At 37.7% G+C, this 15,611-nt stretch overlaps 1 protein-coding gene across 2 annotated transcripts in view; it reads left to right on the forward strand.

The window, feature by feature from the left end:
* LOC127638682 (coiled-coil domain-containing protein 136) overlaps positions 1-15,611 on the forward strand; it is a 37,002-nt gene that overhangs the window by 5,365 nt on the left and 16,026 nt on the right. For both annotated transcript variants that reach the window (XR_007969891.1, XM_052120316.1), the window contains exons 3-4: positions 13,412-13,726; positions 14,835-14,909. Coding sequence is in view for 1 of the 2 variants with exons in the window: in XM_052120316.1 (XP_051976276.1) it covers positions 13,412-13,726; positions 14,835-14,909 (390 nt within the window). In the remaining variant the exon portion in view is untranslated. The remainder of the gene's footprint in view (positions 1-13,411; positions 13,727-14,834; positions 14,910-15,611) is intronic.

Here is a 15,611-nt window from a genome sequence, read left to right on the forward strand (position 1 = left end):
CTTTCAGAGTTTCAAATCTCTGTTCTATCTTGCTGATTATTTTCATCTTTCAGCTAACCGTCTTTTTGCTTTTGTGAGCTTGCTCCTAAATAAAGCATGAAATCAAAATGTTACCCTTTTTTCTTTCTAAATAAAGTCCCTGGATTTATTGTGCATATGTGCATCAGTGCACACTGTTCAAATGGAAAGAAAAGGGCTTGTCTTTTTAATTTTTCATCAAAAATGTATTTGTCTCTGAAACAACGTCTGTTCCGCTGATTAAATCAAAGCCATTTGGTTGGGGAAAATTAACAGCAACGAACTATTTTTATATAGTTGTCCAGTAACTTTATGTAGATTTTTACATTGTATTTTTTCTAAAGAAAATGAGTGGGGCTTTCAAATGCAAAACGCTGGAGTTGACAACTTTCTCAGTATTTGCTAATGTGTTCTCAGTGATTTTAACACCATTGCTATGTGGTTGCTAAGGTCTTGTGTTGTGTCCCGAGCCAAAAGAGTCCACCCACAAGACACTGTGATGTTTTTATCTGTACAGTTTTTTTTATATAAAGTTGAAGTCTGAAGTTTATATACACCTTAGGCAAATACATTGAAACTCAGTTTTTCACAATTTCTGACATTTAATCATAGAAAACATTCCCTGTCTTAGGTCAGTTAGGATCACTAGTTTATTTTAAGAATGTGACATGTCAGAATAATTATTTATTTCATCACATTCACTGTGGGTCAGAAGTTTACATGCAATTAGTTAGTATTTGGCAACATGGCCTTGAAATTGTTTAACTTGGGTCAAACATTTTGGGTAGCCTTCATCAAGCTTCTCACAATTAGTTGCTGGAATTTTGTCCCATTCCTTCAGACTGAACTGGTGTAACTGAGTCAGGTTTGTAGGCCTCCTTGCTCGCACACGCTTTTTTAGTTCTGCCCACAGATGTTCTATCGGATTGAGGTCAGTGTTTTGTGATGGCCACTCCAATACCTTGACTTTGTTATACTTAAGCCATTTTGTCATAACTTTGTAGGTATGCTTGAGGTCATTGTCCATTTGGAAGACCCATTTGCGACCAAGCTTTAACTTCCTGGCTGATGTCTTGAGATGTTGCTTCAATAAATCCACATAATTTTCCTTCTTCATGATGGCATCTATTTTGTGAAGTGCACCAGTCACTCCTGCAGCAAAGCACCCCCACAACATGATGCTGCCACTCCCATACTTCACGGTTGGGATGGTGTACTTCAGCTTGCAAGCCTCAAACATTATGGCCAAGCAGTTCATCATACCAGAGGACATTTCTCCAAAAAGGAAGATCTTTGACACCATGTGCACTTACAAACTGTAGTCTGGCTTTTTTATGGTGGTTTTGGAGCAGTGGCTTCTTCCTTGCTGTGCAGCCTTTCAGGTTATGTCAATATAGGACTCGTTTTACTGTGGATATAGATACTTGTCTACCTGTTTCCTCCAGTATCTTCACAAGATCCTTTGCTGTTGTTCTGGGATTGATTTGCACTTTTCACTCAGAATGCATATCCTTCCTGAGCGGTATGATGGCTGTGTGGTCCCATGGTGTTTATACTGAACGTGGTATACGTGGTAAACTATAGTTTGCTTGTATAAATCTGTGGAGTTGTTAAAAAAAATTATGTTTAATGACTTCAACCTAAGTGTATGTAAACTTCTGACTTCAGCTGTATATCACCAATTTGAATTGTCTACCAGGCAAAAATTGTATAAATTAGAAAAAACAACAATATTATTTAAGAAGTTTTGTGTTTTATCCATCTCATATTACACACATTCCTATAATGGACATACTTCTATCCAAGCCAAACGAATTTTCGCACTCCGGACTGTGACCGGATAGCCGCGACTTGCAAGCTCTCGGCTGGCTGAACACCGCTTTGTGCTTGCGTTTAGCATTTGATGTCACGCTGCTTATCAGTGATTCGTGCCATGAGAGCTGCAGCTCATTGTTGTTCATTTAATCTCTTCAGCAGGGACCTCTTGTTTGGACATTTTATCTTTCCACGTTCTCCTGTTTATCAATACCTTACCATTATTGGTACCATTGATGACCATTGCATGACACAGGTTGTCATGTGTTGTCAACATGTCAGCGTCCATGAGGGGGTGACCCGCTCCACATTAAATTAAACCACTTTTACAGGGTTTCTGATATGAGTGTTCAGGTTATGTGAGTGTACATCATTGTCAACATATATATATAAAAAATGCTATTAATTTCTTTGTGTTAAACTTTTTTAATTAGCAAAAACGTACTTGGTGCACCTTTTTAATTTAATTGGTTTTGGCTTCTGTACAATACAATTATTTCATTGTGCCGTAATATCTCACAATTTTTCTCACACAGTGGAAATGGGTATTATTTTTACTCATACTGTTTATTGTAACCATAGCAATAAGGTGATCATGTGAACTCCTGCAAACTTTAACATAATAAAGCTCCTCCCCTTGCGTCTATGAGGGAGAGAAATCTGTTTTTCAAGTGTCTTTTTCTTCCCTCCGTCCCCCTTTTTCCTGCTTCCCAATTCCGCCCCCTTCCTTTTCTCATTCCCTCCCCTCCTCTGATTCTACCTTTTTTCCTCCCTAGCCAGGATAGAGCTGATGTGCATAATTCATGCCTCTCTTCACTGCACCAGTAATCTGACACACATAGAGGCACACACTAACACATTTAAAGCACTCTAATGCGTCTGGGACCCTGTGATATTTCACTTAAACCCAACTCTTGCCATTCCTGTACCTTGTTCACTTATTTCTCTATTTCACTGTACATTTTCTAGCTTTATGATGTTGTGACATTGCAGAACACTGCAAACATCTGTCTCGTAAAGGGATGGTTCAACCAAAAATGAAAATTCTCTCATCAATTACTCGTGTGTATGACTTTTTTACTTCTGCTAAAAACAAATGAAGATTTTTAGACAAATCTCTCCGCTCTGTAGGTCCATTCAATGCAAATGAATGGTGGCCAAAATTTGTATGCTCCATAAACACAAAAAGGTAACATAAAAGTAATCCATTAAGACTCCAGTTTTAAACTCATGTCTTCAGAAGCAATATGATAGGTGTGGATGAGAAACAGATCAATATTTAAATCGATTTTTACTATAAATTCTCCTTCCTGACCAGTGGGTGGTGATATGCACAAAGAATAAGATTCACCAAAAACAAAAGAAGAACTCTTTAAGAGAGAAGTGAGTAAGAGTTGTATGTAGTATGCCATTCTGAACTCAGCCAGTGTTTGGATTGCTGGTTAAAGCAGACGTTCCCTTTAATGTATATTTTCGTCTTGTTTTCTGGTGAAAAATTATCTTAACGTCCTTAAAACATCATTAAACCTCAAGTAAAATTAAGAAAAAAAATATTTGAGAAGCAAAAGAATTACATTGAAAAACTACAATTCAGATTTGTTTTCAAAACATATATCTGTTTATATTTGTCTTATCCCATTGGCAAATAATTGTTTCTTGTTTTAAGCATAAACCTCTTTAAACTTTGTTAATTAACCTAAAACAATATTCTCTGAAAACAAGTCTTAATTTCTTATGAAGTTTTACTTCTATCTCGTTTTAGGGACGTTGAGATCTTATTACTGAAAAAAGCAAGACAAAAATTATTACGAATTGTTTTTTTTCAGTATGACTTTAAGGCACAGTTATTTAATCTCTAATATTCTAAAAAGGCTTGATTTGAATGTTGTACTCTGTGTGTATGGAGAAATGAATACCACTGAGAAGGACACAGTCAGGGTGACCTTTGTGTACATGAGGCTAGTCTTACAGTATTCTCAGTGTGTGTAATCGTCAGTGATGTGTGTCAAAGTGTGAGAAATCTGCAGTCTTTTAGACTGGATTGCTCTGCATCACAGCAGGCAAAAGCTTAGATAATGAAGAGACAGGACCAACAGAGAGAATGGATATCTGTTTTGTTTTCATTTTGTATTTGTTTTGTTTTTTGTGGGTTTTACAATCTCTTTCTCCTTTTTAGTCACTCATTATGAATATATCAATGTCTGATTAGATATTCTGTTGCTGTGGTTACGTCTATGTCATCGCTTACTGAAAACTAATTAGCAGTGTAACAATAGAGGAGAGAAGAGCAGCCATAAATATATAATTGGAGTGTTATGAGAATACATACATTGATATTCCTGAAACACAACCAACCATCTGTACTTACAACCAGATGTACCAGTAATATCTTTGTTTAATGCATGTTTTGTAGAGATTGTAATGGATTTTGCCATACTGGCTATATTCTATAATACAAAATGTAATGGGACAGATGCTGTCAAGCTCCACAAAAGAATATAAAAATACTTAAAAGTAATCCATGCAACTTGTGCACTATTTTTCAAGTCTTCTGAAGCCATACTATAGCTTTGAAATTTTACTTCTGGAATGGAAATGGAAAAAAATCTAGTTTACAGAGGGCAAGATTTTCAGAAGCAATTTAAAAATTGATCTCTTCCTCACATAAAACTAGGAAAAGCATTTCAATGACTAATTTTATGGTACTTTTATTCATAATTTTTTGTAATTTGTCTGAAGCTTGACAGCTCTTGTCCCCATTCACGTTCATTTTATGGGAAATAATAGTGTGAGAGTGAGTAAATGATGACAGAATATTTTTTTATTGAGTGAACTATCCCTTTAAGGGCAGTGAGAGCCAGTGGGCTCAGTATTAGTACCTCCAGCCTGATCTCATTAATATACATAGTTATTTTTTTGTTAATATTTGTAACATTTACATGTACGTTTGGATAGACTCTAAAACGTACAATAAGGACATTTGAAAGCACCTAAAACATAAATATTTTTACTTAAATACAGCTTTAGAAACCTAAAATAAAAATAAAATATTGATGAATCCATCAAAAATATATTTGAATACATGAATCGATTATAAATATATTTGTTAATTTTTACTGTTTACTGTAGAACCAAACTTTACTTAAGAATACATATGAATTCTCATGAGACCATGTTGGAACGGTACCTGTTGTGTGTCTGTGTGTACTGTATTGTGTGTGTGTGTGTGTGTGTGTGTGTGTGTGTGTGTGCTTGTGTATGTGGTGTGTTAGTGTGAACGTGACCGAACCCACCAAAACGCTAGTTACATATTGTAAAGCAGTTCAATGGAAAGGAGGCGATAATAAATAATAGTTTAATAAGAAATAAACCAAAAGACACAAACACACACATAGGATGGATAGCTGCCCGTAAACGCTCGCTCTCTGTCGTACCACCGTCCACAGTCAGCCTTTATCCCTCTCGGAGGCTTGATTAGCCTGATAAGGGGCCGGGTGTGTAAAATCGCAACCCGGCCCGCCCTCCGCCTTCTCACAATCCTCCCTCGTTCTCTCAGGCCGGGGAGCCCCTGGCATGACGTACACCCCCCTCTTTCCCTGGGGGAGGGCGTGCCTTTATGCCCCGTCTGCCGGCATGTCATCCCCGCCTTCCTGAATCTGGGAGGGGACAGGGGGAGGGAAACAATAATAAAAAAATAGGGGGCTACTCCCTGTAAAGTGCAGTACTCCCCCACCAGTAAAATTTTAAAGAGAGGGAAAAGGCCAACGTGGAGCGACAGTGGAGGAGAGAGAGAGAGAGTTGAATGTTTTGGGACCAGACAGCTCTTTGACTTGTTCACAGAGAGGCCCAATCTCTGCACATGTTCCAGAAGCATTCTGGAGTCACACATCGCCTGTCAATTTGTGGGGGTACAAAGCAGCCAGTCGTCCAAATAAGGCAAAATTTGCATTCCTCTTGACCATATGGAAGACAGTGCTGCATTCATGCATCTTGTGAAGACACGAAGAGCGATGGACAGTCCAAACTGGAGGACCTTGAACTGGAAGGTCTGATTTTGAAAGCTGAAACGCCAAAACTTCCTGTGATGAACAGCAGTATGAACGTGAAACAATGCGTCCTAGAGATCGACACTCTCAAACCAATCTTCCCTCATCACAGACTGCAGAACAAAAGTTGTGGACAACATTCGAAAGGGAAAAGTAGGAGTTTGCTGGTACCTGTGTCAGCTGAAGAGTAGCTTCAGACAACTTAACAATTTTTTCTAGTAGTTCCAGGATTTTTGGAACAAAGAGGCTCCCAGGAACAAGTGGAAGCTCCCTTAGCATTTTACATGGGTAAGCCACACTTGGCGGCGAGCTGTTAGGAGTGTAGTGGTAAACGCAACCAGCTTGTGAGTCACATGGCCCATCTCCAAAAGAGACGTTTTTCATTTCACGAGAAACAGTGAAATGGAGGGATCGATATTCACTGTCGTAGTAGTGGAGGTAGCAAGTAGCAACTGACAGACTGTATTTTGTAGGCTGTAGTCTCATAGACCTTTTTAAAAAGTGCATCTGTGTGTCCACATTGTGCACTAGGGCAATGCACATTACCCTAAAGATCCTCATCAGGAGACACAGCCAAGGCTGCATGACCCACCCAGATGGAATTCCCTTCAGCCATGGAAGCAAACTTATGGGCCATCTTCAATCGCCAATTAGGTGCACCTGGACTTGCAAGGACACTCAAATTCCACCACAAAGTCTTGACATGGTGGCATGGCAAAGGTATTTGTTGTGTATGACTGTCAAAAAAGGACATTGGATGTGGCGGATGGGGCAGATGGTCTATCAAGTCCCAGACGAAAAACAGCCATCTGGAGTACGTTCAGTAAGTTATCTGAAGATGTTGGGGCATTACCTGATGATTGAACAGAATCCCCACTAGAGCCATCTGCCATGACATCATCTTTCAATTTCACATGCTCATGAAAATGGGAGTTTGAAGCACTTGTAGAGTAGAACGAGGAGTCAAGAGATTCCTCCTCGTTTCATGGATTTGAAATGTCCTCTTCTTCTTGTGTCACTGTTGCAGGCGAACAGGTATCACAGATTGAAGCGACTGGAGATGATGTTTTAGCTCTGCCATCTTTGAAGAGAGAACAATCACCGTCTTGGAAAGTGAAGGATCCTCCACATGGCTGCTTTAAGCATTATCCTTTTTCTTAGTTGGGGCGGGGGGGTGTCTGTCACCGCCGAAGCACAGCGTTTCTGTGTCAGCAGGTGTGGCTAACTCCAGCTCTGTGTGTTTAACTGTCGAATTAGGATCCAATTCAGCGAGACTGATCCGTCCTTCTGACATTGTAAAAGACTGCAATCCAGACACGAGTCAGTGAGAGTATCTCTCAGATGTTGAATACCCAAACAAGGCGGTCAAACATTGTGTCCATCGTCGGGGAGAAGCACATTTGGACACTGTTTACAGGCTACAAGTAGTGATAATGGACTGTGAATGTTGGGTTGATGACACACTATCCAATATTGATTTGTAACTAGCTGTCGGATTGCACCATAAGGCCCAGTGTATAACAAAAAAAAAACCTACAGTTAGATAATAAACTTAGGGGGAAACCGCTAACTATCAGTGCGGCTAACACCAGCCACCGGATAGAACCGAGAGGCACCAAGTGTTACCGACGAGCAGAAAGATGTAAAAAAACAAACTCCCCAAATTAGCCAATCCGAAAAGAAAGTCTAAATCCATCGAATGGTGGACGCAAGCTGTCACAGCTTTGCGAGGACAATGAGTTCACTGCTCTAGTAAACTGCACTTGTTGTGAATCTAGGAAGTGTTTTTTTATCCTGTTCACTGAAATTGAATGGTGACTGCGGATTTCATTCCCTATACTTTATGCTATCCTATCATTTTAACATTTCATGTGATACAGGTTTGGAACGACATGAGGGTGAGTACATAAATGTTATTTTATTGGATTAGATGTGTAGCCTGAGACCAAAGCCTGAAAAGTCATGTTGAAAGATTTCTGTGGTAAGGTTATGGTCAGTATTGTGTTACTCAGGGCTAGTAATGGGAATGAGAACAGAGTTATAAATAGGAAACTAATGTCACCATCTGGATTTAAGCCAGACTCGGGCAGATGTGTGTTGGTGTACAAATATGCATGCATGTAGTGAGGTCTTAAACCTTTTTAGACCAAGGACCCCTTGGTGGATATAGAGAAATGGAGCATGGACCAAATATTGTATAAATGTTAAAGGAATAGTCCGGGTTCAATACAAGTTTAGGCAAATCAACAGCATTTGTGACGATATAGATTTCCGCAAAAACTCATTTTGACTTGCCACTCCTTTTCTTAAAAAAAAAAAAAAAAAAAAAAAGCTAATATCTGGTTGCAGTGAGGCACTTACAGTGGAAGTGTATGGGACCAATCAGTAAAACAATAACATGAATTTATTAATGTGTTAACATGAATGTGTTGTTATGATTTTAGAGTGATAAAATCACTTAATAAACCTGTTTTATGTAATGTAATTTCCAATTTTGCAACTTCGTTGCCAAGACGACGTAACACCGTAAACCCTGTTATCCTAGTAATTTAGTAGTCAGCAGATAGTATGTGATTTTCTCACACTAAACTCATGTTAATGCGTATATTGTTTGTTTTGTTGCTATTCTTTTGAAACAGTATTGTAACACTAACGGATTGGCCCCATTGACTTCCATTGTAAGTGCCTCATTGTAACAAGGGTCAAGTAGAAATATATTTTTGTGGTAATCAATATTAAGCCACTAATGCTGTCGATTAAGCTCAACTTGTATTAAATCTGGAAAATTCCTTTAAGAATGTTGCAATTTAGGCCTGTCCTATTATAACATGCATTTAGTGATATATTTGTTTCCTTTTTCATACTTCATGATCCTTCCATTGCAAAGCCATTAGGATAATCATATTGATGTATACAGTGAAATTCTTTGCTTATACGATTAAAGTACATTACAATTTGCTGAAGCATCTTAACTTTTGTTGAAGTTATCTTAATATTGTATTTTTGTTGACCACATTTTATTTTCATTATTCCTCCAAAAATGTGAGGCAGATTTCATGCAATACTGCCGTGAACCCCCTAGACGGTCATGGACCCCCTGTTGAAGACCCTTGGTGTATACACGAAGTAGTGGGACACGTGATGACATTATTTGATTGATGCTGTGTTTGTCATGTTGAGAAATTGCACTAGCTTTTCCCAAAGCCAATCCCAAAGCCAAACTTGTGACCGGAATTATATTAATCATCTGAGCTCATGAGAACTCAAGAGAGGGACAAGAACTATATTTGTGTGTCTATCTGTGTGTCATAACCATGATATGCGGTTATTGACACTCACAAAATTAAGATTAAATATGGCCCTGACATGGTCTGAAATGTAATATAATTTTACTATCTTAAATTTGTTTCATTTTGATTGTTATTTCCAAAGCGCCAAGTGCTCATTTGCAAATTAATTGTCAAGTAAATATACTGATATTATAGTCTGCATTATGCCCCAGTTTAAAACCATTTCTCATATTCACACTTTTATTTATTTGTTTATTTGTTCTAACAGCACATTCCATCATCACATTGTTATCTGTAAACCAAATGAGGAAGAGACTCAAACAATTTTGTCTGTGTATGTTCTAAATAACAAACAAAGAGGCCTATTCTTGGGCTATTTCCATGAAGAATGGACATACACAAACAAAAATAACATGAATCTGGGTTAAACCGGAAGTGAGGCCCCTGTTCTGTCAGGCATGGACACATAGTGTGTGGTGTTGTTTTACTAGTGAGTACAAGTTTACAAGTTTTGGTTTACATGTGTTTTGGCATTTAATGCGATTTTAAAGACCCCATGAAATCCAAATTTGAGTTTTGTGGCTTGAAGTCCATGTCACTGAGGCCATTTGTAGCCCATGAGCTTTGAGGACATTTATATGCTAATGTACTCCTAAACTTCAACAAAATGTACTTTTAACTGGTAAATTCATTTAAAATCTCAAGAAGGTTCATGTTGTGTAACTATTTGGCCTTGAGAGTCTTATTCGTCATGAGGGAGGTTTAATGATTGAGGCACATGTTGCCCATCCAGGGATGGATACCGATTTCTTTGTGTATGTGTTAGAGTAATTATCCATCCCCACAGAATAAATCATAGCTCAGATTCATTGGATAAAGCTGATTGGGTGCTATCAAATCTGCCAGTAATCCAGTTAGTTCAAGACCCTATCTGTATAACTGCTTCAAGCCTGTGTGTGTGTGTGTGTGTGTGTGTGTGTGTGTGTGTGTGTGTGTGTGTGTGTGTGTGTGTGTGTGTGTGTGTGTGTGTGTGTGTGTGTGTGTGTGTGTGTGTGTGTGTGTGTGTGTGTGTGTGTGTGTGTGTGTGTGTGTGTGTGTGTGTGTGAGCGTGTATTTATCACTTTGTGGGGACCAAATGTCCCCATAAGGATAGTAAAACCCAAAATTTTTGACCTTGTGGGGATATTTTGTCGGTCCCCATGAGGAAAACAGCTTATAAATCATACTAAATTATGTTTTTTGAAAATGTAAAAATGCAGAATGTTTTCTGTGAGGGTTAGGTTTAGGGGTAGGGTTAGGTTTAGGGGATAGAATATAAAGTTTGTACAGTATAAAAACCATTATGTCTATGGAAAGTCCCCATAAAACATAGAAACACAACATGTGTGTGTGTGTGTGTGTGTGTGTGTGTGTGTGTGTGTGTGTGTTATCCCACTGGTTCATTATTATTTGATAGATGTTTGAAAGACTTTAATCTGCAAAGCATGATCAATAATAGAGCACAGGGCTCATTACTGTGGGATATACAGAAAATATCATTCAGGAGGAGAGATATATAGAGAGTTTACAAATGAAAGGAAGAGAAAGAGGAAGTAAAGAAGACAGAGAGAGAGAGAGAGAGAGAGAGAGAGAGAGAGAGAGAGAGAGATGGATGGTTGGATGGATGGATGGAGGAGGAAGAGGAATAGCTGGCAAGAATTTATTTTGTGCACCGACAGATTCTGTTAATCCCACACAGGCATCTGATGTAAGAGGATCAGAGAGGTGAATCGTCTAGTCAGGTCTGGAATGGCCGACTGTCTCCTGTGTTTTGATGAGTGGAAGTCTGATCACTCTAAGTTTGACCGAGCAAGAGGTTCATGCCAATGTTATTACACATGATAGGGCTTATAGGAAAAATATATGTGTGAAAAGATAATTATTCCATTTAGATTTGCCTTGTGATTATTATAGACATCTTTGATTCAGCTGCATTATTCAAGATACAGCTGGAAAGTAAATATAATTGATCTACACACATGCAGGGATCTCCTAATCTGTCTTAAAGGGGTCATGATATGAGGAATTAAATTTCCCTCGATCTTTTAACACATATGTGGTCATTGTACTATAAAAACAAGTTTCAAAGTGTAAGTTTCAAAACTCAAAACTTCCTCCTCAAAAAAGAGCATTTGTTGAAACCAAGCTGCCAAAATGACTTGTTCTCTACTTCCTCCACATTGTGATGTCACACACTGTGGAAGAAATTTGCAACACATCATTGCCTAATTTTCATTACCACTTTGCGTAGTAGTGGTGAGATGTGAGATGGCAAAGAGAGAACAGGTCAGTCAAAAATCAAGAGCCAATTAGATTAGAAAGGAGAAGCAGCACCAAAACAGAGTGTGTCTGACAGATGGTCAAAATGAGGATGGAAAATAATCATGTTTTACAAATATAATAATAGACTCTTTTCTTTTATGCTAAAAAAAACTTTACTAATATTATAAGTGAAGCTCAAGGAACATATTAAAATAATAAAAAAAGGCATCTCATGACCCCTTTGGAGGAATATTCCGTGTTCAACACCAGTTAAGCTCAAACTACAACGTTTGTGGAATTGTAATGAATGAGGCCGCCTCTCATTTATCCCACCAACAGAGGGAGCCCTCACCCGAGTATTAGCCATTCCTTCTAACCATTCCTTCTATTCCTTCTACACTCATTTCCTGTTTGCCACCATATTTAAACCATGCCTACTCCACTGTCACATTGCAAAGTATTGCCAGTTTACCCTGCCTTACTGAGCGGTTTTTCATTGCCATTATTTATTGATTCATGCTATGAACATTGCCTGTTTTTTCTGGATTTACTGCTTTTTGGATTACCCTCTGTATTGTTTGCCTGGTTGGACTGTCTGTCTGGATTTATCTGCCTGCTGATTTGGATTGTTTGCTTGAGTTTTATTAATAAACTTCCTGCACATGTATCCTAACACATTTTCCATGGCCAGTTCATTACAGGAATAATATTGATTACCACAAAAATTAATTTCAACCTGTCCCACCTTTTCTTGGTTACAGTGAGGCACTTACAATAGAAGTAAATGGGGCCAATCTGTAAACGTTAAAATACTAATTCTTTCAAAATTATAGCCACAAGATGTAAACAATTTGTGTGTTAATATGATTTAAATGTGATAAAATTCTAACCTTTTCTGTGAAAAGTTGTTTCCAAATTTTCTTTGCCATGATGACAACAATTTTTTAAAACAACTTTACAGCTTGAAACCCTTTTTTTCTTGTCCTCATTCACTTCATTGTAACTTTTTTTTCATTATGCCACAAATGCTGTTGATTGAGTCTAACTTGTATTGAACCTGGCATATTCCTTTAACTTTATTTATACTATATAAATCATTTTATATACTAAAACTTTCTAACTATATATGTGCAATATATTGTATATATTTGTACATATACTGTATTCAGTAAGTAAGTTGTCATTTTCAGTTGTCAGTGTGTCATTCCAAGCCCTTATGCCTTTCTTTCTTCTGTGGAACTCAAAAGAACAATTTTAGAGGGATGTTCATGCTGCTCATTTCCATTCAATGAGAGCATACAGTGACCAGAGGCCATCAAGCTCCAAAGAGGACAAAATAATAATAATAATAATAATAATAATAATAATAATAATAATAATAAAAGCACCATAAAAGCAGTCCCTGGTTAAAATCACATAAAAATTGACTTAGTCAAAGTGCACATATTTTATATAAAATCTAAAATAATTCTTTCATTCATGCATTTGTATATAGAAATTCATTGGATAGGAGGAGGAGAGATCATGTTTGCCATAAGGGACGACAGGTGGAGGTTGGGTATGGGGGTGTGTGACATGCAGAGCTGCACATCTTCCTTTCCAAGTGAAGAATGCAAATATGAGATCAAGAGAAATATAAAGGAATGAAAATGCTGTCATAATTGACTTGCCCTCATTTCGTTCCAAACCCTCTCTTTCTATCTGAGGAGCACAAAAATAGATTTTTTTTTTTTTATATAAATCTTGGTCTGTCTTTTCAATATAATGTCAGAGGATTATGTCTCACTATAAAGCCTAAAAAAGGACCCAAAGGTATAACACAATTATTTAATTTGATTTGTCAAAATATCATCCAATCCAAATCAATGATTGCAGAGAGTCATGTAATAAGCTGAATTAACATGTTTATCTGTAACGTTGATCTCTGTCTTTCTATCTCAGATGATGTGTGCGACCTGAAAGCGGAGCGGCCGGACATGGACGGCGAGATGACGGCTAAACAGCGAGTGTCACTGGAGGAGAATGAGGAGAGAGAGCAAAAGGATGTGGAGGTGGGAAATGGAGAGAAGGGCCAGGAGGATGAACGTGAGAAGAAAGAGGCAAAAGCAGAGGAGGGAGACAGTGAGGAACAGAAAGGAACAGATGAGGAAGATGAACTTGAGGTTCTGAGATTGCAGATGGTTCAGCTGCTTTTGGAACTGGAGGAGACCAGAGAGGTGTCGCAACGACACGAGGAGAGCTGCAACGAGCTTCAGGGTGTGTATAACTATGTTTGTGTGCTTCATTTATTACAAAGGACAGCTACGTGGGACTTTTTTTAGGGTGTGACATCACAGGGGAGTACACTCTGAGCATGCTTAGCTGTTACTGTCATACAGACCACCTGTTCTGCTTTTCCCTAAGTCACTCAGACCATCACACACAGTAACCTAAAGAAATTTCAATTAATTTAAAATTCTGTTTATTAGTATAGAGTTTGTCCCAATACATATACATACATGTTCCAATGTAGCTTTTCAAATAATTGTGCTTCACAAATTCCCTAGTAAGCAAGCCAAAGATGACTAAACATGTTTGCGTCCATCTGTGCTGTTTTTTTTATTGTTTTTCCATGTAAACTTGCACTAGCCGGACATGTTTAACCAATGCGCTAGAGTGCAGTTAAACGTTTTGTCACCTGCATCCTGTTCTATTCGTTGCCTGGTCTCTTGCTATTTTAATGCAATAATACGTTCTATCCGAACTGCCCCCAAGATGTTTAAAGGTACAGTTCACCCATTTACTCACCCTCATGCCACCCCAGATGTGCTTGACTTTCTTTCTTCAGGAGAACACATACAAGATTTTTAGAAGAATATTTTAGCTCTGTAGGTCCATACAATGCAAGTGAATGGTGATCAGACATTTATTGCTCCAAAAATCACATAAAAGAAACATAAAAGTAATCCATAAGACTCCAGTGTTTAAATAAATATCTTCAGATGCAGTATGATGGGTGTGGGTGAGAAACATAATATTTAATTATTTTTTACTCTAAATCTCCACTTTAACTTTAACAAAAATCTGATCACCATTCACTTGCACTGTGAGGACCTACAGAACTGAAGTATTCTTCTAAAAATCTTTGTTGTCGGCTGAAGAAAGTCATACACATCTGGGATGGCATGAGGGTGAGTAAATGATGAGAAAATGTTCATTTTTGGTGAACAATTCCTTTAAGTTGTTTAAGTCGATGACAATGTCTTTATCTATGCTCAGAAATGCACAAACATTCTTACCTTGTTAATATTGTAATGTCCTCTCAGATGCTAACATTGTCAATCTTCAATAAATCTTTTATTTTACATCCTTTTTTGCTCTACAGGTCTTCTGGAGGAAGAACGACTGGCAAGCGCTCACCAGGCAGAGAGTTTTACAAGACAGATCCAGAGACTTCAAGGTATAACAGTACACAGATACACACAGATACAGAAAAAATAAATAAAAAAATTAAATATATATATATATATTTTTTTTTTTACTAAAGACCCACCAAGCAGCTGTCTTATTACATTTGACATTTTCAATAACAGCTGTGTCCAACACTAATGAATAAACATTCTGTCTTTGATTTTAAGTGAGCATTTACATATTCAAACCTCTGTGCTGAATTAAACATGGAAAACATTGTCTTTATTAATACACATGATTAAATATGTTATTATTTTATTGTTTGCTGCACGTCACATTTAAACAGTTTCACAAAGGCATGTTGTATTTGATCAAACTCGCTGTTATTTGCTTATTATGATGAAGATTTTCTCAAATTAGAGACATGCAGACTGGTTACTAGCTAGCATATAGGCTTCCTGAATGGAAGTAGAGAGGACTAGGATAATTTGATGGCTATGGGAAAAGCAGAAAGGCTGGAATTGTTATTTCTGTGATGCAAAGTAAACCAGCATTTACAGAGCTGCATTGGATGTTGCAGTACAATCATGAGGAATGGAATTAGAAATGTTAATTACACATTTAATAGCTCACAGAATCATATTCATACAGTTGCATAATAGAGAAACTGATTCTTCAGTTTAATCACAGTCTATACCAGCTGTAGAGCGTTTTACAGTCCGTATTACAGTCTTGCTAGAGTGAGACTGAT

This window comes from Xyrauchen texanus, chromosome 47 (genome assembly GCF_025860055.1).
Source record: "Xyrauchen texanus isolate HMW12.3.18 chromosome 47, RBS_HiC_50CHRs, whole genome shotgun sequence".
In the NCBI taxonomy this organism is placed as follows: Eukaryota; Metazoa; Chordata; class Actinopteri; order Cypriniformes; family Catostomidae; genus Xyrauchen; species Xyrauchen texanus.